This window comes from Macaca thibetana, chromosome 14, assembly GCF_024542745.1.
Source record: "Macaca thibetana thibetana isolate TM-01 chromosome 14, ASM2454274v1, whole genome shotgun sequence".
Taxonomy (NCBI): domain Eukaryota; kingdom Metazoa; phylum Chordata; class Mammalia; order Primates; family Cercopithecidae; genus Macaca; species Macaca thibetana.
The window spans coordinates 116852978-116878719 of record NC_065591.1 but is presented as its reverse complement, the minus strand read 5'-3'; the positions used below and the strand labels follow the sequence as shown (position 1 = coordinate 116878719).

Genomic DNA, 25742 nt, shown 5'->3' with positions numbered 1-25742 from the left:
CTCCCATAAAGGCTCCTATGTCTTGAACCCAAGACCTGCCTCCTATACTGAAAGTCTCTGGTCCCTGATTCTTAGCAGCCCTGGGCCTCTCCTTCCTGGGAGAGCCCATGCAAGTCCCCGCCCCTACCTTAGTGCGACAATGACAGGGGCCTGTCCTGGGAAGGCTTAAGAGATGTGTGAGTGTGCAGGCGGGCCGAGGGATGGCCAGAGAAGGCAGGAGAGCAGGTTAGGAAGCTCCCGCCATAGTCTATGTGCAATTACCACATTTACCCCTGAAGCCTGAGCAAAGCAGGCAGTGGCAGTCAGAGAAAATGCAGGGCCAAGTTTGAGTAATACAATAGGAGCAGCACATAGCACATCCTACTGACTTTCCCGCCTCCTCGTACCCTGGCTGCATACTGAGCCACATCTTGTCCTTTCACTTGCTCTTACTCTTGCTGCTGTTCCCCTCTCCGTCCGTCCTTCTGCCCCGTCATTCTCAGTCTCGTCTCCCTTTTCCTGGGTTTGTGTGTCTCCCTGTCAAACTGTTGCTCTTTTCCTCCAATTCTTCAGCTTGTCTCTACCTCCCTCCCGAATGTTGACCCTGCATATCTGGCTTTCTTTCCCTTTATTTTTCTTCCTATTTCTCCTTTCCTCCTTTGGCTTCCCCTTGCCCCTGGCCCCCCAACTTTCTCTCTCTCATTTCATTATTTATTTCAGTAAATACTTCCTGGCCATCTATCTTGCACAAGACCTTGTGGTAGCCACTGCTGGGGTCACAGGGAGAGTACACTAGGACTCTGAAGGGATGAGTCTATTTCAAGAGACTATCAGTAGGCAGAGGCTGGGAATGGCTGTTTTTGGTCTATAATAAGGTGATTTGGTGATTTCAAACATGTCAAATACTGTCTCTGCTCAAACAGTGTTATCTAGGATAGGAAAATGAGATGAACACAAGCATCTGTAATATAAAGTCACAGTGACTTTTGCCGTATCGATGGCTCAGCAAGCTGCCGTGATTAGTGGAGGGCAGGAAGCATCCGTTCTGGATGGGGTATCAGGGAGGCCTCCTGGGTGAGCAGCCTTGTTCCTACCCATGGGGAAGAAGCTGGGTTTGGTTGTGCGGAGATGATGGGGTTGGGGGGGAGGTGTCACCCAAACAGACAGGCATGGAATGATGGTCACAGTACCTCGAGCAGTCAGATTGGCCCAGCCAGGAAGGCTGAAGCCAGACCTAGGAGGGCCTTGAATGTCAGGTGAACAGAAGTGAAGGCCCTCCCTCCCACCCCCAGGGGCATGGCAAGCAGGGTTTCTGAGCAGGCAAATGACATGAGCAAAGGTAAAAAGACGAATCCAGCAGTAGAGGCTTAAGAGATGCGTGGGTGTGCAGGTGGGCTGAGGGATGGCCAGGAGAGCAGGTTAGGAAGCTCCTGCCATAGCCTATGTGTAATCACTGTATTTACCCCTGAAGTCAGAACAAAGCAGGCAGTGACAGTCACAGAAAATGCAGGGACAGAGTTTGAGTAATACCAAGTAGGAATACCTCACTAAGCGCCTTTTCTCTTTCTCAGTGCCTCGCATCCCCCAACCCCCACCGCCCAATTGTCTGATTCCTCTTTCCCAGCTGATCAAGGGCCCTTCTGCAGTGGCTACCCCAGGGCCAGCTTCACTTCCAGGCAGAGATCTGATGCGTCCAGTGATAGGAATCAAAATTCTTTCCCCTTTCCTCAAAGCTGAGAAGGCTGAGTGCTGGGATTCCCCAGGGGGACTGATTTTTGCAGGTGACGGCATCTCTGAGACCTTCACCATCCAGAGCCCAAGTTATCCTTTTCTGCAAACCCCACTTCTCCAGTGACCCTGTTTCTGCAGACTGACTTGTCAGTCTCAGACCTCCAACCCTGCGGGGGTTGAGGTGGCTGCTAAGCCCTCTGCCCCTCCTTCCTTCCCCCACTACCCTGGTGCACCCCCAGCTCCAGAGCCCGAGGTGGAGTTGGAGGGCCCAGGAGGGGAAATCCAGTGCCTCTCCAAGGACCTGATTATTTCCAAAGACTTGTGCTAATTTTCTGATATGATCCTCACATCTCTGTGAGGCACTAAATCCTCATTACTTTTCCTGACCGATGCATTCTAATTAGATCAACACTTAAAAAAAATTCACAATAGCCACAGGATGGCTTTCCATCTCATTAACTCCTCACTTATTATTTTCATGAAAATTACTGATAAAAATGTGCATCTCCATTTGGCGAGGCCTCACAGCCTCCTCAGCTCCTATCTTGCATCTCTCCCATCACCGGGACTGCGCAGCGTCACCATGGTAACCCACAATAATAGAAACTAATAAATTACAAACGAGATGCTCGTTGAGCAATTATTGTCCTCTTTTATGCAAGTTTCTTGCTAATTTTGATCATAAGGGAAAGTACAATAAGACTCTGAAGGAATGAGTCTATTTCAAGAGAATATTAGCAGGCAGAAGCCTGGGCGGGTGTTTTTAGATCTGTAATAAAGTGACTTGGTGATTTCAAGCGAGAGGAAGAGGAAGTAAACTTCTTGCCCTACGTCCTGGGCAGTACTCACTACCGAGTCTCAAAGAGCCCACTGGGGTGGGTTGGATGTGATACCGAGTGTATCTTTTGTGCTTGTTTTCAAGACGTGCAAAGCGAGGCTGGCCTTCTAGAAGCAGCCTGTCCCCTCCCCTGACTCTACCAATCTGGGGAGACAGAGTACATGGGTGGTTCCTTAGGGGTTTAGGGACAAAAATGTCACAGTCTTTCTTTGGGACTACTTCCAGCACCGCTCGGCACTCACTTCTAGAAAGTTCACCTGCATCCCCGTGCCTGTTTAATGAGAAGAGGCTACGGAGGACTCCTTGGGGACTCTCCAGGTGTCTTCCAGGACTCGGGAGCTCAGTGGAAGGGAAACAAAGTCTCAAGCCTGTGGCGTACGCAGATGCCCATGAGTTGGGTGGGAAGGTATTGCCAGGCAGCTTTCTTTGTTTGTAGGTTTGGGGAAAATATCCTGCCCTGGAGGGGAAAGCCCGTTCTTGCCCAAAGTGTGTAGTCAGCATTTCTGCATTTCCCAGGTCTCAGGAAGGAGGTGGCAGGGGAACCTGGGAACAGGGTGGTTTGAGGTGACATTGACCATGGCCCTGAACCTTAGGGGGACAGAGATGCCAGAGTAGCGTGAATGCCTGGAGAATGATCAGGGAGCAGCAGGCCCATGGGAAGCTGGCTTCACCCATTAGGTGGGCAGGATTCAGGGAATGACTGCTTTCCCCAAATGCCCGTTCCCAGAAACGCAGATGGCTCAGCAAGCCACAGCCTCTTAAGAAGCTTGTGGGGCTGGGATGTCTGAGCCCAGTCCCAGCTCATCCTCCGGGAGAGTTTCCATCTCCTTAGTGCTGGTGCTCATTCTGGGGGATACCTTGGGCCAGGAAGCCAGGAATGACTTTGGATCCCTCTCCGATCTGGTCATTTTCAAGGGAATACTAATGCCCTGGCAGGGCAGAGTGTGTGTAAAAAAGGGATTGGGTGTCCTGATGGATATGAAGAGGAATGCACCAGAGGAGGGCCCTCATGGCAAAGGAACCCAGTGAGTCTAACCCAATGAAGGTCACCAGGGGACCTTCCTTCACGCCTGGCTCCAGAGCTGGGCTTAGGAGCCTGGCTTAAGAGATGGGACCCAGCTCTGCGTGTTACCTGTGAGTGAAGGTTGATGGAGGGCTGGTTAGGGGAGTAGGGCCCCCCTAGGTCATTCCTGAGCAGGTTATCGCTGTGCATCTTGGTTTTGAGGCAGGTGATGTAACGGTTACAAAAGTCCTTGCAGAGTTCATTGACTTTCTCCAGCTCTAGCAGGTGGATTCTCAGGACCTGGATTGCCTTCACCATCTGTGGAGAGGGAGGAGAGGTGAGCCCAGGTATTTGCATCCCATTCCCCTCACTGCCTGGACCCCCAGCCCCCACTACCCCAGGGGAGGGGAGCCCATCCCCTGCCCTAGCTCATGCTTCCTACACTTGATCTTGGCCAAAAGGTCCAGAAGCGGTAGGCAGTGCCTTCTCATCCCCATGACTTCAGTTCTAGTGACGGCTCTCTGCTGACTATTTCTTTGCTCTGAGCCCTCTGTTGTCACAGCTTTCTTGAGGCAGTTGTGGGATTCTGAGAACAGCACTGGCCTTAGTGATGGAAGACCAGGTCCAAGTCCCGGGCCTGTCATTTACTATCTGTGTGACCTTGCGCAAGTTAATTAAGCTCTCTATGCCTTAGTGTCTAACAAATGGGGATAACTATATTCTCCCTGACAACTTTACAGGTTTGTTGTGAGTGTTGTATGAGGGTGTATACTTGGTAGCACATTGTGAGGTGTGAAGGACCAGGCAAGCATGAGGAAGACGAAGATCAGAATTTCTTATAAGTGCCCCTAGAGCTCAGGGACTGTCTATTCTTAAACACGCATTCTGAGTGCCTCATGGGATACCAGTCACCGTGTGGACGCTCTGTGGATACTTGCTGATGGACTGAATAATCCAACATGACTTAGCTGGGCACCAGCTACCTCACTGTCTGTTGTGGCCTTTTCCATGCCCTTTGGATTGCTGTACGGGAGCCTGCTGCCTCTTCAAATGGACATTCCTAACCTTTTCATGGCAAGAAGCTATTTTGCAATTGAAGCTTTGCTCTTTACTGCTGTTATTATCATAAAAAGAAAATACTATGGAAGGTATGGAAGGCAGGGTGAAAAAAATCTGTCTTTGATCCAATCACCCTAAAGAATGATGATTTTTTCCCCACACACATATATTTTAACAAAGTTTCAATAACCTTGTGCATGCAATTTTGTTGTTTTTTTCCCCTAGTTTAGCAAACCTATTTTTCTAAGTGCCAGAATTGTCTTCTCTATCCTTTCTTCTAGACTGTGAGCTTTGAGAAGGCAGGGATGATGTCTAATTTGCTCACCATGTTATCTTCAGCACCAACACATATGGATACAGAGTAAACATTTGCTGAATGGGTGAAAGTTATTGAGTAAATATATTTTTAAATGTTGCATATTATTTCATGTGTGTGCCATACTTAACCAGTCCCCTATTGTTAGGTATTTAGATTACTTCCAATTTTTCAATTTCATAAAAAATGTTATAGTGAATATTTTCTAATCTTATTGCTTTTTTTTTAATGTTCCTGCATTATTTTTTAGGATGAATTCCCAGAAGTGACAGGAAAAAAAGCTATGCACGTTCTTATGGATTATGATAAATATTGCCAAATTGCGTTTCAACAGGGGGTTGTTCAAATGGTGCTGGAACAATTAGACATCCATATGTAAAAAAACTGAATCTTGATTTAAACCTCATACCTTAGATAAGATTAACTCAAAATGGATCACAGACATAAATGTAAGACATAAAACTATAAACATCTTTAAAAAAACCGGAAAAAATCTTCAGGATCTAGGCCGAGGCAAAGAGATCTTAGAGTTGACACCAAAAGCATGATGAAGGCTGGGCACAGTGGCTCATGCCTGTAATCCCAGCACTTTGAGACGCTGAGGCAGGCGGATCACTTGCAGTCAGGAGTTCGAGACCAGCCTGGCCAACATGGTGAAACCCCATATCTACTAAAAATACAAAAATTAGCCAGCGGTGGTTTTGCATGCCTGAAGTCCCAGCTACTTGGGAGGCTGAGGCAGGAGAATCGCTTGAACCCAGGAGGTGGAGGTTACAGTGAGCCGAGATCAAGCCACTGCACTCCAGCCTGGGCAACAGAGCGCAAATCCATCTCAAAAAAAAAAAAAAAAAAAAAAAAAAAAAGATGATCCAGTGAGGAACTGGACCCTGTTAACATTAAAAATGTTTACTCCTCAAAAGACCCTGTGAAGAAGATGAAAAGACTACATACTGGAGGAGAATATTTGCAAACCAAATATGTGACAAAGGACTTGTATCTGGGATATATAAAGAACTCTCAAAACAAAACAGTAAAATAACAAGCAACCCAATTAGAACATGGTCATAAGACATGATTATACATTTCACTGAAGAGGATATACAGATGGCAAATCAGCACATGAAAAGATATTCAATGTCATTAGTCACTAGGGAAATGCAAATTAAAACCACAATGAGATATCACACCTATTGGCATGGTTAAAATAAAAAAATATATATATGACAACACCAAATGCTGGTGAGGAACTGGAGACTAGAACACTCAGACATTGCTGGTGAGAGTGTAAAATGGTACAGCCACTCTGGAAGACAGTATGACAATTTCTTACAAAACTAAATACGTGCATACCATGTGACCCAGCAATTGTACTCTTGGGCATTTATCCCAGAGAAATAAAAACATACGTTCTTACAAAAACCTGTATACAAATTGTTCAAAGCAGCTTTACTTCTAATAGTCAAAAATTGGAAACAACCCAAATGTACTTCAATGGGTGAATGGGATAAAGAAACTAATTCATCCGTATCATGGAATATAAGTCAGCAATAAAAAAGAACGAACTACTGATATGCCCAACAATGTGGATAGATTGCAAGGAAATTTTGCTGAGAGACAAAAGCCAGTCTCAAAGGATTATATACTATATGATGCCATTTACATAACATTTTTGAAATGACAAAATTATAGAGATGGAAGACAGATTAGTGGTTGACAGCGGTGGAGTGGAGGAGGGAGGGAGGAACTGTTCTGTACCTTGCTATAACAATGTTTATGTGGAACTAATTACATGTACACACACGCACACACACACACGAGGGCATGTAAAACTGGTGAAATGTGAATACAGTTGGTGGATTGTTCCTGGCTGTGAAATTGTGCTAGGGTTATACAAGATGTGAATCAGGAGCTCTCTGTGTGAATTCTTATAACTGCATGTGAATCTACATTTATATCAAAATTAAAAGAAAAAAATGCGGAGGAAGGTGATGCTTATTGCTTTTCCAGATCCATTTATGTTGACGCAAGCAATATATGGGATCTCTATTTAATCCCACCCTCCTAGCTTTTGGCTAGCTCCTGGATGCCTAGAGGAGAGTCTGGACAGTGTAAAAAGGGATGAAAACAAGGAAAGAAATCTCTCCCAGAGAACTGCGACTGTGAGGTGTGTGTAGAGCAGTGTGGCTTGAAGCCAGCATTACACCCTTCTCTGTGCCTTACTGGCATTTCAAGTGGGGAGCCCACATTCCCTGGGCTGGGCCTGTGGCTTGGCTGATGAGCAGGGATTGTGCTCAACTAATTAAAGGTTTTTGGAGTACTAAATTAGACCAAGTGTCACTCAAAGACAGAAAGCAGTGATTGTGTGTCGTCATGCAGGGCTCAGTCACAGGGTCTCCTCCTAAGAAGTGCCACCTCCGTGGGGCTGAGACTGAGGGAGACTGAGCCATCCTAAGCAAAGAGGAGAATGGTGACTTTAGAATGGATCATTTGGACCCCAAAGTGGAGTTAGGTACTTAATAAAGATTTATTCTTGCCTAATGTTCTACTTGACTTTGGCCATGAACATCTTGGTCTATGTCTCTCAGTCTAATGAGCACAGGATAACCTACTTAACAGATATGTGTTGCTGGATTGATAATAATACCCAAACGTTTCTTATTCATACTGTGTCTCAGGCAATGTGGTAAGCCCATTCCAGGCCTTATTTGTTCCACACAACCATCTCATTAAGTAGTTACCATTATTGCTCATATTTTGCATTTGAAGAAAATAAAATCCAAAAATATTATGTTTCCATGCTTAGAGTCACACAACTGGTGAGCGATGTGAAGCCAGGTTGCCCCACCCCTGACCTGTGTGCCTTGTCTTTCAATACGGACTCTCAGGATTATGTAGGTAGAGGAAGTGACAGTGTAAAGGGTGCATAGTTTGGGAGAAAGTGACTCAGTGACAGCAATTATGGGGTTCTAGGAAGCCAAATAGCTTTTGAGACATTACAGTTTAGGATTTCCAGAACCTTCCTGGTAATGTGCCTTTTCTCGACTGCTCTGATCTCCCATCTCTCACTCTTGGCGCAGCCCCCTGGTGTCGGAACACCTCACCAACACAGGTGTCTGCTTCTCCATGTGCACATGGAGAGGGCTGGACTGTCAGGTCCCTTATGTTTTCTGACTCTCTGAACATTACCAGGACTTCTGCCCTCAATTCATGCCTGATGGTGTTAGAATGAACCCCATACGATGACCTGGACCAGCCTCTAGGTGGCTGCACCATCCAAACTCACCAGGACACAGGCTGCATCTTCTCCTCCAGCCTCTCCTGGTCCCTGGGAGATGACCTTATTGCCTCGGACCATCTCCATATTCTCTTAATCTGCTGATTAAGAAGCTTTTCCTTATATTCAATCAAAATCTCTCCCGCCTTAATGTAAAGTGCCTTCTGTAGGTACCAAGAACATCCAGGAACTTCTAGGACCTCTATCAACACAACTTCTTTTAATTTTATTTTGTTCATTAAACAAGTATTAAGTCTTACTATATGCCACATATTAGACCAGCCATCTGACTTGAACAAGTTGGTCAATTAACTTTTTTTTTTTTTTTTTTTTGAGATAGAGTCTCACTCTGTCGCCCAGGCTGGAGTGCAGTGGCATGATCTTGGCTCACTGCAAGCTCTGCCTCCTGGTTCACGCCATTCTCCTGCCTCAGCCTCCTGAGTAGCTGGGACTACAGGTGCCCGCCACCACACCCGGCTAATTTTTTTTTTATTATTTTTATTTTTAGTAGAGACGGGGTTTCACCATGTTAGCCAGGATAGTCTTGATGTCCTGACCTTGTGATCCGCCCACCTCAGCCTCCCAAAGTGCTGGGATTACAGGCATGAGCCACCACGCCCGGCCTTTCTCTTCTCTAGACAAAAACGATCGTCATTCCTTAAACCTTTCTTCTCTTTCCCTTCCCCTCTTCCTTCTTTCCTCCCTCCCTTCTTTCCTTTTCTTTTTTCCTTCTTTCTCACACACATACATATATTCATACATACATACGCACAGAAAAGTGCACATATCTATTCATTTATTTTAAATACATAACCAATTTATACTTACTTTATAAAATCAGAAAATACAGGTAAGTAAAACAAAAGTAAAATATACTCAGAAGAGCTTTGCTCAAATAAAATACACGCATAGCATGTTTAAACCAGGTCTGGTGCACAGTCACCAAAAGTGGACCTATCCTTTGGTCTAATAAAAGGCAGCTGAAGGATTACTTTTTTATGGGCTAATGGAATTGGTTTAAAGATTTAAGAAGGTAGAGTAAATCATAATGGTATTCTGAAGCAATGAATATGTAGGACCTGTTCAATATTAGAAAGGTAGGCAACACCATCAATACTGGGGGGCTGCCTGGCAGAGCAGGAACGCTGTGGGTTCATTGTCAGGCAGCCTGGATTTCAGTCCGGGCCCACTCTCTGTTAAGTGAGTGCCGTTGGGGAAATTCCATGATTTCTCTGAGCCTCAGTCTCTTTACGTGTAAAATGGGAATAATGTTCATCTCTAACTCACAAGATTTGAAAGGGGCTAAAGGAGATAACGATGTAACCATGCTTTATAAACCACAGTAAACCAAACGCATGCAAGTTGTAAAAACAATCTCTTCTAATAACGTCTGATATCCCACTGGCTTTTCTACTGCTATTCTACATTCAGCCAGTGAAAAAACAGTAACTCCCCGGGTCTTTTTTGCCTCCATATTTGTGTTTAGTAAATCATCCTCTACCTGTGTTTACAATTTTGGATTTTTGTCTCTAAGTTAGAAAACTCTGATTTATTAAACTATTCTTCTAAATGATCAGGGTCATATGAAAATTTATTCCAAATCTTCTAGAGCAATAACAGTGCCACTTAATTTAACATCACCACCAAATGCGGTGAATGCATCCTTCATTCCTTTCCCCAGCTCCATATTTCAGCTTCTTTCCCTCCCTTCTCTTTCAAAATACTGATTCGGCCCTCTTTTTCTACGAAGTCTCTGTCAGAAAAGCAAAACAAACGCAACCTCACATTTTAGTCTCCTACCACTGTACACAAGTCTCACAGTTCCAGCAAAGCACACAAAAATGGGGCTTCCTATTTTCTATAAAGCCACGTGGTCTGATGTCCCACACTGATTATTTTCTGCCTGGGTATTTTGAACAAGTAGTTTAAACTTTATCTGCAAAATTTAGGATGACAATAATACCTACACTTTAGAGTTGTTGTGAAAACTGAGTAAGATCATGTATGCAAATGTGTTGGGCATATAGTAGCCATTCAAGAAATGTCAGTTCCTCATACCAGTGTGGTCCTCCCTCCATTATCAAATGCCTCTCTCAGTGGTTGCTTCTCTTGCAGGATCGTGGCCTTTCCACTTGATAATAATAATTTCTTGCCTTTCAAAACATTTGTATACACAGCACTTTACAATTTACAAAATGCTTTCTCTCCATTATCTCATTTGAGTCTCGTCACCACAGGGACACAGGCAATATTGTCTCTCTCCTAGAGATAAGGAAATTGAGGCTCAGAGATTATGGAACCCATTCAGCTCCATGCAGGAATTAGCGAGGCATCTTTGTTTTGCAGGCACATTCCTTTCACCCTCTCCTTCCTTTCTGCAAATTGGGAAGCTGGAACAATTCTCCCTCATGGACAGAAGAAGGAATTTATAAACACACATTCCTTAACGTGCTATGATATTTCCTGTGGGTCACTGTGGCTGCCAACGCTCAAATCTAATCAGGAATTTTTCCAGACCAGGCCAGCTTGGCCTGACCAGTTGGAAGTGCGGGGTCACTAGAACAAAAAATGGGACATGAAAAAAAGGTGAATATCAGTGATTGGAGAACTGCCTGATGGTTTGCAGACAGAACAAATATTTTATGGAAACCATCACACAAGACGAGTTAAATCATTTTTGAGTCAATAACCTGGCACTCTCCTGATGGCCTCAGAATTTGGGAAAGCAGTGGCACCGAGGAAGGAGGGTGGGCTTCGCGAGTTAGATCCACTTGGTTCAAATCCCAGCTCTGTAATTTCTTGGCTACAGGGTTCTCAGTCCTTGATTGCTTCCTCTGTCAAATGGGGATAATAACAACTACTTCACAGGGCTCTTGTGAGAATTAAATAGCAAAGAAGACACTCAGGGCTTTAGGTCTTGGGTATCTTGGGTCTTCCACCTATGGCGAGACCTTGAACAATTGACATAATCTCTAAACTTTACTTTCCTCACCTGGAAAATAAGATAATAATAGTGACTTCTCCGAGTTGCACTGTGGGTTAAATGAGATGTGGCTAGAAGAAAATGTAAAACAAGACCTGGCCCAGAGAAAGACGGAAGAAGATATTAGCTCCAGTGCTGCTTTGGGTGTGGTTATGGAGCACGAGTCTTGCACTGTATTTGATTCCAGCCTGGGCCATGGACCAGCCGCATGGTGGTGACTGCATCTCGTGTCCCAGTTGCCTCCTCTTAAAATGGGGATAATAGTAACATGTGCCTTGTGGGTTTAGAAAGAGGATTAAATAAGATAATACATGTAAAATAGTTGGAACGGTACCTGGCAGCTGGTAAGTGCTCTATAAATGTTCATTATTACTAGCATTGATGATTCCCATTTCCTTTCCCTTTCCTGATGTCTGTGGGATTTTCTGCTCCTGTCTAGGCAAAGACAGCCTGGACTGAAGGCCAAAGTGGCTAAGTCTCTGAATGCCGCTGGCCTGAGGCCTCTGGGCCCAGAGCTCTGGCCTGATTCCTTCACGTGCCTCCTTATCCACAGCCTCCGGCCTCTGGCTCTGCCTCTTCAGAGTGGGCCCAGGGGCCTGGGGGGCCCCATTTTAGAGCTGGCTTTGTGGTCAGGCAGCCGTAATCTGTCCCTCGAGCCACACCAGAGTCTCATTAAAACGTGCCCCATAAATGTTAAAAAATTTACACATAAAAAAATTCCATGCATGAAACTGAAACCGTACTTTTTACAGCCACAGTTTGAAATCTTGCATAATATATAAAACCTTGGCCCTGCACCGGGGGCCCGTAAATCAGATTTTATAAAACAAAAAGCTTTTACGTTTCAAAGGGTTTTGGGGAACTTGCAAATTTTACAAACTTTACCAACTGCCAGTCAGAGGCTGGTGGGCCTGAGGAGGGGATCTGTGGGCCCAGCTAAGGAATTGGCCTGGTGAGCCCCTGTGACTGTGGGAATCGGAGTGGAGGGAGTGAAGGATGGAGCCGGCCTTTCCCAGGGGAGCCAGTCAGGGGCACTGCAGTTTGACCACCATGAGGGTGGAAAGCCACCCTCATCCTCTGGAAATGGGGAGTTACAGTATGGGTGCAGGGAAAGAGAGATCGGGGGCACTTTTATTTGCAAGTGAAGGAGTGGTGGTGTGATGTTGTGGGCAGAGCGGAGGATCAGGAGTCAGCTGACCTGGGTTCTGGTCCTGGCAAGTCACTTCCTTCTGTGAACTTACATCCCAGGCTATAAACGGAGGTAGGACGTGCTTCTCCCTAGGGCTTTTTGTTTGTTGGTTTGTTTTTGAGATGGTCTCACTTTGTTGCCCAGGCTGGAGTGCAGTGTCATGATCTCGGCTCACTGCAACCTCTGCCTCCTGGGCTTAAGCAATTCTCATGCCTCAGCCTCCTGAGGAGCTGTGACTACAGACATGTACCACCACACCTGGCTAATTTTTGTATCTTTAGTAGAGACGAGGTGTCACCGTGTTGGCCAGGCTGGTCTCGAACTCCTAGCCTCATGTGATCTGCCTGCCTTGGCCTCTCAAAGTGCTGGGATTACAGGGGTGAGCCACTGTGCCCGGCCCTCTCTAGGGCTTTTCCCTCTAATGGTTCATGAATCTGTTTCTTCTCTGGTAGGGGTGCTGTGGGAGCAGGTGGCTAATGCAGGGAGGGAGGTTCCTGCTGAAATCTACAATCTGAGAACCTCTCTGATCTTCAGGGCAGCCCTGGGTGACTGTGGGACATAGGGGAGTGTGGTACAGGGCAACTTGCTCGGGGGACAGGGAGGTGGCCAGATGGGGATGGGGAGGATTTGAGTTCAAATCGGGGGCTTGGTGGGGCTGGAGACTACAGGCTTACAGGGCCTGAGAGAAAGCAGGGCCCGAGTGGGGCTTGAGGACCCTGGGGGAGAGAAGAACTTCCAAGGGACAAAGTTTTTGGGGACCCAAGTGCCCTGACAATCCCTGTGAAAGTCAATATTCAAGGGCAAAGGAAAGCCGCCCTGACACACATATATATAAAAAATAAATCTCTCAATTATCTCAGCTCATTTGCTTGGGGTCTCTCATTTTATGTCCCTGCTCGGCTGCGCAGTATATCTGTCCGGATAAAGAGTTACAGTCCGTTGGGCTACGTGTGCGGGGTTGTAAAAAATACAGATGCCAAATTAACTGGCTGTGGCACTCGGCAGCTTGATTGAGCTGATAATGACGCGATCTGACCTTTTTCTAATTTCTAATTATGTGCATCTCGGCTGTGCTGGCTACATGATTCTTGTTCTAATGATGGCTCCTGCAGTTGGCCTCTTTATCTCCCCCTTCCTGACACAGGACCAGGGGTGGAGGTAGCAAGGGGCACTGCTTGACTCCCCACATCACGTTTCAGGGTCCCGGCCGCATGGTCTCTTTGGTGGCCAGGATGTGAGGTTGAGGAACTGGAGCACTTTGTCGGAGGGGCCCTGCACTTGAGACTAACCTTCCAGATGCCAGGCATTTTTAAAGGCCATTTCCCAGAGCCATCTCATTAATTTTGTATTACCATTACGCGAGATAGGTGTGTTAGATCTACAGATGAGGAAACCGAGCTTCAAAGGAGTTAAGTCATCCAAATCACACAGATAGTAGTGGTGAGGCTCAGAGAGCGCTCTTTCAAATTCTCCATTTACATAATCAGCCAGTCAACCAGTCATTGACCATGGCTAACTCAACTAGGTAAATCAGGTGCACCCAAGTAGATGGAATGTCCAAGCTTTGCTGCACTGGCTGGACACTCCCAGCCCAGTGCCTGAGATGGAAGACCAGGGAACGCTGGCAGTATGGGGCCACCAGGGCAGCTTCCACAGCATCCATGTCCCTGGGTCAGGCCTGGCACATGGCAGACACTCAACCAAGTTCTGTTCAATTGATTCTAAATATGATTCTTTGAGTGAACAGAACTCTGGGGAACCCACGTCATGTTGGCCAGGAGAGAGCATGGAGATGGCCACCTGGGCGTTTTCCAGGCTGAGCTAGGATGGGAGGCTGCCCTTGGTGGGTCTTCCGGAGCTCACCTGGCAGGTCGTTGTGGGCAGGGCATGAGAAATGTGTTCCCCCAGGACTCCTCCCTCTTAAGAAGGTATAAATTATTTCACATTAGCTACCCAGTTTACTTTTCAATATTTCCTTGCCTACTTAGGACTCAGTTTCTTATTGTGCCAAATGAGGGGAGTGGGCCCTGCTTCCCAGGTCCATCCCAGCTCCCACAGAAATGGCTGCGGCATCTCCTGGCCCCCTGGCTACCATGGGTCTAGGTTGCGAGGATCTGCTCCGCAACTGCAGTCTGTGGTTCTGATCAGTCAGAGCACAGGGCAGAGCAAGACCAGCCTGCAACTGGAGCACCTGCACAGGGCAGCTTTCCCAGGGGACCTGAGAGACAGTGACCTGCCTCCTGGGAAGGGGACTGCCAATCCCAGCCAGGGAAAGGGATGCCCCAGGATGAGAAAAGGTGGCTTTGGGGCTCTCAGATGCCTTCACTGACCCTCCCGACAGCAAGTGAGCGCTTATCCTCTAGCAAGGCCTCCTCCGCTCTTCAAATATTCCACCCATCGTGACACTTCACGAAGCTTCAGGCCAGGGTGGGCTCTCCTGGCAGCTCTTCTGGACTCCATCCAGTCACATATTCAGCTCTTGAGAGAAGCAGTGGTGTGGATAATTCACAGCACAGAATACCAAAGCCAGTTACACCTGTTCTGCAGATGCAGAGTGTGTGTGTGTGTGTGTGTGTGTGTGTGTGTGGTGTGTTTTCTTCCTTTCTGGAACCACATTTTCTTTTCTAATTCTGTTTCCCTTTTGAAAGTAGGTACCAGTTAAACTCTAAATGCAAGAAGACAGCACCATCATTAATCAATTTGTTGGGGAGAGTTTTCCAGAGTTTCCAAATTCACTGTGCATAATCTGGGTAATCCACCCACAAAAAACAAAGAATTGTGGTTAATAATTCCAAGATGACTAGTTAGAGTAATGGACAAACAGAGCAACCTCTCTGTTGCTCTCTCCACAGAATTCCCTGGACTAGATGAGAATTCAGATGTCATCCGACCCAGTGGTCACCAAACCTAATGATGATTGCAACTGCTCAGGAAACTTTTTAAAATGTAGATTCACAGGCTCCCACCAAACCCACTGAATCACAATTCCCAGGTGGTGTGGCCTAGAAATATGTATTTTTATAAAACTGGTCATGATCTAGTTGACAAATTAGGTTTGGGAGCCTGATCTACCCTGTCCCCAGAATGAACCGGTCCTCCACTGGTCTCCTCAGCACATCGATGTCAGGTCTTTCTCTCGGTTAATGTGCTCAAACATCAGTTACCTTCATCCTCCATACAGTAGCACATCAACTATTAGCTCCTCTCTGGACAGCCCAAGACAGATTTGCTAACATGCCAGGACTCCGGGACTCAGAACAGCTACCCCAGATATTCTGGCTGCTACGACCCTTCTTTCCTCCTGTCTGCACTGTAAAAGGATGGGTGCTAAGATGCTAGTGCCACCCTGGGCAGAGATGGGCAGAACTTTGGCAGCAAAGCCTGTGCATGGAACTCTTGGTTTAAGTCATTTAAAAATGGTTCTTGGTGGCAAGACTGGTGCATCTAGTGCATGCCCCAAGGTGGACACTCAAAATCTTTTGTTGGTGAATTAATAGAAGGATCATTTCTGGGGCATTTTGAAGGGGATCAGAGGGTAGGAAGACTCTAGCCAGGGCAGAGGGTGGAGGGTCTTTACCAGATTGTCCAGTTCTGGGTCATCGCTGAAGAAGGGTTTGTGCTCCTGTTCCTGCTGGTGGACAAAGTTCTCGATGTCCACATCAAAGCTGGCGGAGGTGATGCACTCAGAGCCCTGGGTGGCCTGTTCACATTTCTCAAACAGCAGCGTCAGGAGCGGGAAAAGAGGGTGCCTGCGGGGACATCAAGAGCTCACACATGCGCACACACAGAGACCGTGCTGCTACCTGTGCTCAGAAGCCACCAGACTCCCCTGCCCACATTCCCATAACTTCTCCCAAGGTCCCACTCCTTGATAACATCCCCAGTCCCCATGGTCAATCTAGATGGCAGCACTTTGTGCCTTGGCAAGGAGGGTCTGCTCTTCCAGCTTCTGGGCTTAAGAGGCTCCTGTCCCTACCCACTGGGCTCCTACCTTTTCTCTTTGGTCAGATAAACTGCATGAATATTTGGGGAGGGATGAAGGGTTATAAACCTTCCAAGAAGTAGGTGTCCATTTCTGGCTCAGAGTCAACCTAGGAAGGAAAGGTGGGGAGTGTCCAGAGAAGTCCTGGATGTGAACATTAGCGGTAGGTCATAGATCCATTCTTGGCTTTCTGGAGCCAGCTAAGGGTGGCAGATGTGCACAAACACTTCTGTGCTTGCAAGTGCATGCAGGAGACATACGTGAGCCTGAAGACTCATCCACACGTGGTGGGCGGATGTCTCCACCTGTCCTAAGTCTTGGTAGATTCAGTTTAGGTCAGATACCCCAGTGCGTTAGGTCATCACACAATGATGCAATGATTATTTACATCACTATGTGATGCAAATCATTTGCTCACTGTTTTCCTCCAAGACTCTACCTGACTTAGTGATCCTGATATCCCTAAGACCTTGGTATGCATGCTCATAGCAGACACTTAATAAATATTTGGTGAATGAAGGAATCGATGAGTGAAAAGACTGTGTGTGGTGGTCGGGGCGGGGGGTTCTACGACATCTATATGTGAGCCAAAGTGTTTACCTAAATGGCTCTCTGGATCTTATCTTGGAGATCGGCAACTCTTAAAAGCTTTTCTGACTCCTGACCTCCATTCCCCCACCGCCAAACCTATACTGATAGTCCCTGAGTTGTTTGTTTTATTGTCTGCCTTCCTCACTAGACTGTGAGCTACATGAGGGCAGGAGCCTAGCTCACCTTACTTATCGCTATATGTCTAAAGTCTAGTCAGATGTATGTGGATTTACCAAAAAGTATTTGGTAAATATATATGCTATGTGTGTAGGCGTATTTGTGTGTATGAGTCCACAGCACCTTTATTTCTGCAGTATGTGTGCGTGGGTTGTTGACACCGGACTCCAGAGAGCCCCATTCCCTTCCACTGCAGTTCCAAAAATGCATCTGCACATCCCTCTCTGTCCTGTCTCCCCAGACTCCTGGGACTATGCAATGTAGGTTTTTAAAATTTTTGTATTTTTATTTTTTTGGACGTAGTCCCATTTGCTGGGCAAGAAGGAGGAATGTATGTTGGACCTGAACCTGGCCCCCATGCCTCTGCCCAAGGGGATGGTCTAGCCAGTGCTGTGCAACAGAACTTTCTGCAATGGTGGGAATGTTCTGCAATCTCCACTGCCCCATATGGCAGCCACTAATCCCGTGAGGCCAATGGATACTTGAAATATGTAACTAGGACTCTGAACTTTTAATTTTACTTAATTTTAGTTACTTTAAATTTAAGAGGTTACATGTGGCTAGTGGCTACCATACTGAAACAGTAAGTCTTTTTTTTTTTTTTTTTTTTTTTTTTTTTTTGACGGAGTCTTGCTCTGTCATCCAGGCCGGAGTGCAATGGCATGATCTTGGCTCACTGCAACCTCTGCCTCCAGGGTTCAAGTGATCCTCTTGCCTCAGCCTCCCAAATAGTTGGGATTACAGGTGCCCACCATCATGCCCGATTAATTTTTTTTTTTTTTTTTTTTAAGCAGAGACAGGATTTCACCACTTTAGCCAGGCTGGTCTAAACTTCTGACCTCAAGTGATCTGCCTGCCTTGGCCTCCCAAAGTGCTGGGATTACAGGTGTGAGCCACCGCATCCTACCGAGAACACAGTAAGTAAGGCAAACAGACCATGGTCTCCCCTCCAGCACCCCATGACTGAGCACACAGAGAAGGACTGAATGTCTAACCTATATGGTATTTGCAAGTGGGTGGGGGAACCCCTAGGAGCCTGTCCATCTTGGAATTCTAACAATTTTGGATAAAAAGACAGAAAGTGTGTCCCCCCATCCACACTCACATGCATTTTATGGCTCTTTCTACTCAGACTCAGGGGTGGTGAGGAGGAAAAGAGAAATTTCTGCTCCAGAGGAGCTGCTAAGCTTGGCAGAGCCTGTCCCTGCACACTCTCTCCCCGACCCTGGTTTTTTTGGAAGCTGATGCCTAAACTGCTGGGCCCCAGGGCTGCAGACTGGGTGTGCAGTCTGCAGAAAAAAAGTGTCAGTATTTAAGGGTGGCCTATTCGCTGCCCCAAATTGCCAGAAGATCCATTGAGAAAGATCTACCAGGAAGCTGGTAGGGAAAACAATGGGTTAGCTTAGACATTCGGCTGGAGACAAAGAGAAAACCAGGTGAAGGGGTTAAACTCCAGTATAAGTCTTCATTTGCAGCCACTAATACTGCAGCATATTATAGTCTAATCTAACCTGATCCCAGTTTAATGCAAGATTCTCCTGGCCCTGAGTGGAATACCAAAGAAAGCCTCAGTGGCTGTAATTTAAGCAGAGCCTGCAGTGGCTTAGCTGAGGGACATGAAAGGCAAATTCCAGACGGTGTTATGAATTATTGCGCCTTATGAACCTCCCTACTCTCAACAGATGCCTGCTGCCATTTAAACAGCCACTAGATCAATTAGGAATGAAAGGCACAAATCGACTCTGTACAAGGGCACTAAATTACCAGGAACTAATAATCCACAGCATCGTGCCAGGTGGTGGGGGTGCAGCCCCCGCCCCAACCCCATGGCAGCTGCGGTCACCGCACATTCCTTTCTCACTGGTTAGTTGGAGGGAGGGGACAAAGTGTGTGTGTGTGTGTGTGTGCGTGCAGGTGCATATGCATGTGTGTGCACCAAGGGTGTATGCAGGCTGTCAATGAGAGCAAGTGTTGTGTGGGGTCCTGTGTGTTTTCATTGTGTGCACACACAGTGTTGTGCTAATGCTGTATATATGCACAGATGGGTAGTGTATGTAACTGGGGTGCTGATTTTGTGTGCTGTGAGCACAGTGTGCCTGTTCTCTGTGCTGTTTGTATGCAATACGTGTGTATGTGTACAGGGATGGTGTCTTCTGTGTACACAGTATGAGTGGCATGTGGGGTAAGGAAGAGAGATCTGCCACGACTGTGTCCCCCAGCTACTAGCACTAGGCTTTGGGTAGGGAGAGAAGGGTGATCTCCTCTGCTCCTGTCCTTGCTTCTGCAGGGAGGAGCAGCTTTTCTTAGAGTGGTCAGGGAGGGCCTCTCTGCGGAGGTGACATTTAAGTTAAGCCTCGGATGATGAGACGTAGTCATGCAAAGAGCTAAGGGATCGGCATTCCAGCAGGAGAAAAAGCAACGTATTTGAGACAGAAATGAGCTTGCACGTTTCTGGAACAAAATGTAGCCAAGTGTGGCTGGAGCCAGGTGGGCAGGTGGGGAGTGGAGGGAGATGAGGTTGAAAAGGCAGCAGGAGTCACATCATGAGGTACCTCGTGACAGAGCTGGGCTTGCAGGGATCGGGTGGGAGGCATTGTCACATACGCCAGGGAACATGCACCTCCTCTGCAGAACCCCAGCCAGGGTCTGTCTTCTAAACCTCCTTCACTTCCAGGTGTCGGATCTCCCCAGAATGGCTATGCGTGTGTATGTGGGGGCATATCTGGGGGAGGCTTCTGTGGCTCCTGCTGTCTCAGAAGAAAGGAACATGCTGCCCATCCTTCCCTCCAAGTTAACTAAGAGCCCATGGAGCACAGGGCAGACTTCACAGGTACTGGCCTGGCACCCTCTCTCCAGCTGCTCTGCAACCTGAGGACTGAGCAGTCAGGGTTGAAGGACGGACAGCAGTACTGTCAGCCCCCAGATCCTCTCTTCTCCTATCCCAGCCTCCCCTGACTCCAGCATCTGGTTCCTCCCACCTCATCCCAGAGCCCTGTTGGTCTCTCAGAGCTCAGATGGCACCTGAGATCACCCACAACTTTTCCTGTGATCCATGGTCATGGTCAGTGGGGCGCCTGTGGCTCCCATGCTCCATCCACCTGGCTCACTTGATAAACCCAGACACTACCTTCTACCTTATGCACGTGGATCCCTGAGACACTGCACTGCGCCCTGAGAGATAGGCTGTTTCCCAGCGACTCCATGGGTTTTGTGGCTGCAGCATGGTCCTGGGCTTCTCTCAAGCTGTTTCCAGCACAGTTATGGGAGAGTCACTTACCCTTCCCCAGGTGCCCAGTCTGTACCTGCCTAAAGGCTGACCTGTATTTTCTAAGCTACCCTCCAACATCACCCCCTAAGGCATGAGAGGAGGCTGGCAGCCACTTAGAAAAAGTTCTTCCCAGCAGTCTTGACTGCAGGCTTGGGGGTCCACCCTGAGGGCAGGGCCCATGAGAGCTGCCATCAAAGCCACCTGCAATACAAATGGCCCTGTGTGAACCAGGGATGGGTGGGGAGAAGGATTCCCAGTTAGAAGAGAGACTTTGGCCTTCCCTGAGCCTCAGTTTGTCCCACTACAACATGGTTTTTCAGGAGTGCTTCTTCCCGCTGTCCAGATATCTTCCGCTCTGGGTCCATATCCTCCATGGGCTAGAAGCAGGGATGTGGACACTTGGTCTCCAGTGCTGAGTGTCGATGACGATGAGCGGGATGTAAGGAATGGTCATTAGACTTCATATCCAAAGAGCTGAGGACATGTGACCTCCATAAGAGCTCACCTTCTCCCTCCCAGACCCCTTCTTCACTCTTCTCCCTCCACGTCACCTCCCTCCCGACCGCCCCCTCCACCCCAATCTCTCTTAAGCCGTTCAAAATTTGGAGGAAATAAATCTCTCTGCACTAATTCAGTGAGAGTTTGAGCCTCGTCAGTGCAGAACAAATAAAAGGAGTGAACTGGCATGACATTTTACTGCAGAAGAGAGGTCGTTTCCAGCCACTAATAAAAAGGATTTGACACAGACTAATAAAGAGAAATGAATTTCTCTAATGGCCTAATTTAGCACATTCAGCACTGCGCCTCCGCCTGGGTGCTGGGAGGGCGGGCGCCTTCACCAGGAGTGCGGACAGAGGCAGGCAGGAGGGAGACGTGGCTCAGCTCAGGGAGAGGGGAAGGAGAGATGATCACGAATAATGTTTTATTATTTCTTTTCTCTTTTCTGAGTCCCCCATCCCACCCTCCACCCCCTACCCTCATCACCTCTCCCCAAGAGCATCTGAACTAAAATCAAACTCAAGATATGCAGTTCTTGTTAACGATCCAAAGAAATAAAGAACCCCTCTCCATAGAATTGCAGTCTTGTGCTAGCTTAAGAAGGTGATTAAACCGGATGTGTTGATTTCTACAGGGGTTTAAGTCATCGTTTGGTTTAATTACTTCTGACATTTCTGCCTTCGTGTTTTTTACATCACCCAAATTTGCTGGTCTGGAATGCCCAGTTTGGGGCCAAGGTGTGTGCAGCTGTCCCCGGGAGAGGTGATTAGAGACAGGGCAGTATGTTGGCTGTAGCCCTTTGCAGAGGCTAGTACCACCCTCTCTCTTAGCAACAGAAAGGCTGAGACCCCTCAATCAAGACCAAAGCTTCTGAGAGCATCACGGGGCAGGCAAGATTCATCAAAGCCCACGTATTCCTCCACACCTCAAGACAGATATTCTTAACATAAATTGGGCTGACAGATTGCCCTAACATTTTTTAAAGGCCTTCTGGAATGGACCCCACAACTTCCTTGGTAACTCTTATGCTCATCTATAACTTATAGTTCCCCTATGTGGCTGTAGCTAATTTCTTTTTATTAAAAAGACTCAAAAAAAAAAAAGATGGCTGGGTCCTTGGCTGGGCGTGGTGGCTCACATCTCTAATCCCAGTGCTTTGGGAGGCTGAGGCAGGTGGATTACCTGAGATCAGGATTTTGAGACCAGCCTGGTCAACATGGTGAAACCCTGTCTCTACTAAAAATACAAAAAATTAGCCAGCCATGGTGGCACGTGACTTTAATCCCAGCTACTTGGGAGGCTGAGGCAGGAGAACTGCTTGAACCCAGGAGGTGGAGGTCGCAGTGAGCTGAGATGGTGCCACTGGACTCCAGCCTGGGCGACAGATTGAGATTCTGTCTCAAAAAAAAAAAAAAAAAAAAAAAAAATAGTTGGGTCCTTTTTCATTTCTCTTTCTTTTTGGACCACCTGGGTTTAAAAAAAAATAAAACATTTCTTCCTTCTTGGGGGAAGAGTGGAAACAGAAGCAGATACAGAAAAGAAGTTAGAAAGAATGCAAAAATACAGAGCTTCGGAGAGGCGAAGATGCAAAACACAAGGCACAGAGAGTGGATATGCAGACAGAAACAGCACCAGCCATGAGCGGGGGCGAGGGTGGTCACCGGCAAGGGGAGACGTGAATGCTGAGTTCTCTTTCCGGGTGATAAACTTTGTGATTCACAGTCATGCCACTCTGTCCCTTCTAAGCCTCTCAGCCGTCCCTTCCCTTGTGACCTTGGCCAGGACTGCAGACCTCAATTATGGGTCCAGCGAAGTGTGTGGCTGCCTGCCTGGGCCATCCACCTCCTTTCCTGTGACTGACCTTGGAGCCCCCCGGCTCCCTCTGCACCTGCCTTACAGCCATTCTCACCCTCCTGGGGGTGGGAAGAGGGAAGCCCAGGGTCAGTGCCCAACCCATCCCTGAACCCGTGCTGCTTCTTCCAATGGGGACAGGGGAGACAGAGCCTCTGTCTCTTCCTGTTGGGCCAAGGATGGATGATCCAGAGGTGGAATGCATGGGAGGAGAGCAAGAGTTTTTGGTGGACATCTTCAGGCATGGGCCAGCAGGACCAGAGGCCTGGCCAGGGTCCCACCACTCAGAGGACACAAGGCTGTTGGCTGGTGGGGTGGGGTGAGGTGGGGCACGCAGGGATTGGTGGCACTCTGGCTACCAACCTACGCCCTACTGACACACAGTGGCTGTCAAGTTGCCAAAAGCTCGCCTTTCCAGAAACTGCCTGAGGACTAGTGTTTTGAGCCTTTCCTTCCTTCCTTCCTTCCTTCCTTCCTTCCTTCCTTCCTTCCTTCCTTCCTTCCTTCCTTCCTTCCTTCCTTCCTTCCTTCCTCCCTCCCTTCCTTCCTTCCTTCTCTCTCTCTCTTTCTCTCTCTCTCTCTTTCTTTCTTTCAAGATGGAGTCTCACTCTGTCACCCAGGCTGGAGTGCAGTGGCACCATCTCGGCTCACTGCAAGCTCCGCCTCCTGGGTTCACGCCATTCTCCTGCCTCAGCCTCTTGAGTAGCTGGGACTATAGGCGCCCGCCACAACACCCGGCTAATTTTTTTTTTTTTTTTTTTTTTTTTTTTATTTTTTAGTAGAGACAGTGTTTCACCGTGTTAGCCAGGATGGTCTGGATCTCCTGACCTCGTGATCCGCCCGCTTCGGCCTCCCAAAGTGCTGGGATTATAGGTGTGAGCCACCACGCCCGGCCGAGCCTTTATTTCTTAGTACCCAGGCCAGAGACTACTGGGATCTCAGAACCAGAGAATATCCTAGAAACCACTTTCCCGAACAGATCCCCAACCCCTTCCTGGGGCATCTGTTCACCGCAGAAGGCCCACAACAAGTGCCCTTTCAGAGAAGTGCAGTAAAATTTCTCCTGGATGCCAGTGGAATGAAGCCAGCACTCGCAGATGGGCACTCCAGGCTCTTCATCATGTGGCCTCAGCCTCTTTTCAGCATCTCTCCTAGACCAAGCTTGTCCAGCCCGCAGCCCATGAGTGGCATGGAGCCTAGAATGGCTTTAAATGTGGCCCAACGCAAATTCGTAAACTTTCTTAAAACATTATGAGACTTTTCTTTTGCTTTGTTGTTGTTGTTGTTTTTCCTCATCAGCTATTGTTAGTATTAGTGTATTTTACGTGTGGCTCAAGACAATTCTTCTTCCAATGTGGGCCAAGGAAGCCAAAAGATTGGACACCCCTGTAGACGGACTCAGCAGAGAAAGGTGGTGGCTGGAGGGAGAGAGGGCAGGCAGACCCTGGTCTCTGGAATGGTCACTACTGAACTTCAGCAGCCCATGGAAAGCAAACTTCTGTGCTTCCTGTGCCCATCTTTGCCCTATGCTTTCCTGTGCCCGTGCCTCTCTTCCCACTGCTCCTTCCACCTCAATTCCCTGCTCCTGTGTCTCTTCGTGTCCCCTCCAATGACCTGAGCATCCAGGCCAACACGCCTTCTGTGCAGGGCTCCCCTCATTGGTCTCTCCAGCAAGAGAAACCATCGCCTCCTCTGAGCCCTCACAGCAAATGCTAGGGGTTTCTTCCTTAACCTCACTCACAATTTAGGGTGGGAAGCCGGGTGGTCTGAAATAAGCTACACTTTGGGTAAGTTACTGAATTTTTGGAGCCTCAGTTTCCTTTTAAATCAAGGATAACACCTCTCATGCAGGTTCCTATAAGGATTAAATGAAGAAACATGGAGAGTATCTGGCACTTAGTAAACTATCAATTAATGCCTGCTCCATTTCCCTGGAATGGTGCGTGGGCACTTTTTAAATTCAGGGCAACATTGACACCATCCACTCCAATAAATTTATATTCCCATCTCCACGGACTCATTTGGCTGGGAAAACAAACCCACATGCCAATTCAAATAGACGCCCAGAAAGAGGAGGGGGAGGGACATCTCACAATTTATCAGAACTTCGAGCCTCATTTTCTTTTTACCAAAAAAGGACTGCCAACAGAAATTTATTTTTATTTATTTTATGACACTTCTTAAACCCTACTAAGCACAGTTGTTTGTGCACAGGTCCGTCTTCCTCAAGGCATGGTGGGCTCCTCCAGTCGGTGACCACATTTTCTCTCTCTCTGAACTCGAAAGGGTTAGGCACAGTGTGTGGCACACAGCAGAGGATCAATACATTTTTGACGAATCAGTGAATGGGAATGAGTGAATGAATGAGTGGAGTAAGCAATGACTATAGGAATGAAGGTTCTGAGACACAATCCTCAAGTTCTTTCAGGCTCAGAATCCATCCATACTAGGGAGACTTGGAACAGATTTTGCCATCTGGCAGCTTCTAGCCACAGTTGCTACGAAAGGACCTGCCTTCTTCGGGGCTCTGCTGGGGGGTGCCTGCGGAGAGGGTGGTGAGGTCTTAGAGGGAGGGGAGGGAGTAGGGAGGAAGGTGCTTGTCCAGCCCTCTGCTTCTCCTCCCCGTGGAAGCACCAGATGGAGAGAACAGAGCGGGGTGGGAGCGAGCCAGCGGCCCCTGGTTGGATGTATTTTTACTTCAGGTGTGACGTTGAAACCATGCGGGTGTATTTTTAGTCCTGCCCAGTGGGCGGTGTGTTCGCCTGGGTTGCCTTGGAGAGGACTTCTTTGAGTTTCTAAATTGGAGCTGCATCTGTCAGGGCTCCTGGGCTCCAGCCCAGCTCTCCTCCCCCAGGTGGGTGGACAGGTCCATTCCCGGCAAGTGTGGGGCCCAGGGCAGGTCGCAGTCTGCTCAGCCCTCCTTCCTTCAGACACACGCACACACACACTCCTCCCGGCACATTAAACACATCTATGTGAAATCTCAACACATTGAAAGTTAAA

At 47.7% G+C, this 25742-nt stretch overlaps 2 protein-coding genes across 8 annotated transcripts in view; one reads left to right on the top strand and one right to left on the bottom strand.

Moving 5' to 3' along the window:
* The window catches only part of HEPACAM (hepatic and glial cell adhesion molecule), a 543784-nt gene that overhangs the window by 45160 nt on the left and 472882 nt on the right, over positions 1-25742 (top strand). The gene's annotated exons all lie outside the window — the stretch shown is intronic.
* PKNOX2 (PBX/knotted 1 homeobox 2) overlaps positions 1-25742 on the bottom strand; it is a 329979-nt gene that overhangs the window by 31070 nt on the left and 273167 nt on the right. For all 7 annotated transcript variants that reach the window (XM_050755704.1, XM_050755705.1, XM_050755701.1 and 4 more), the window contains 2 exons: positions 15950-16121; positions 3681-3869 (listed from right to left, as the gene is read on the bottom strand). In XM_050755704.1, the coding sequence (XP_050611661.1) occupies positions 3681-3869; positions 15950-16121 (361 nt within the window). The remainder of the gene's footprint in view (positions 1-3680; positions 3870-15949; positions 16122-25742) is intronic.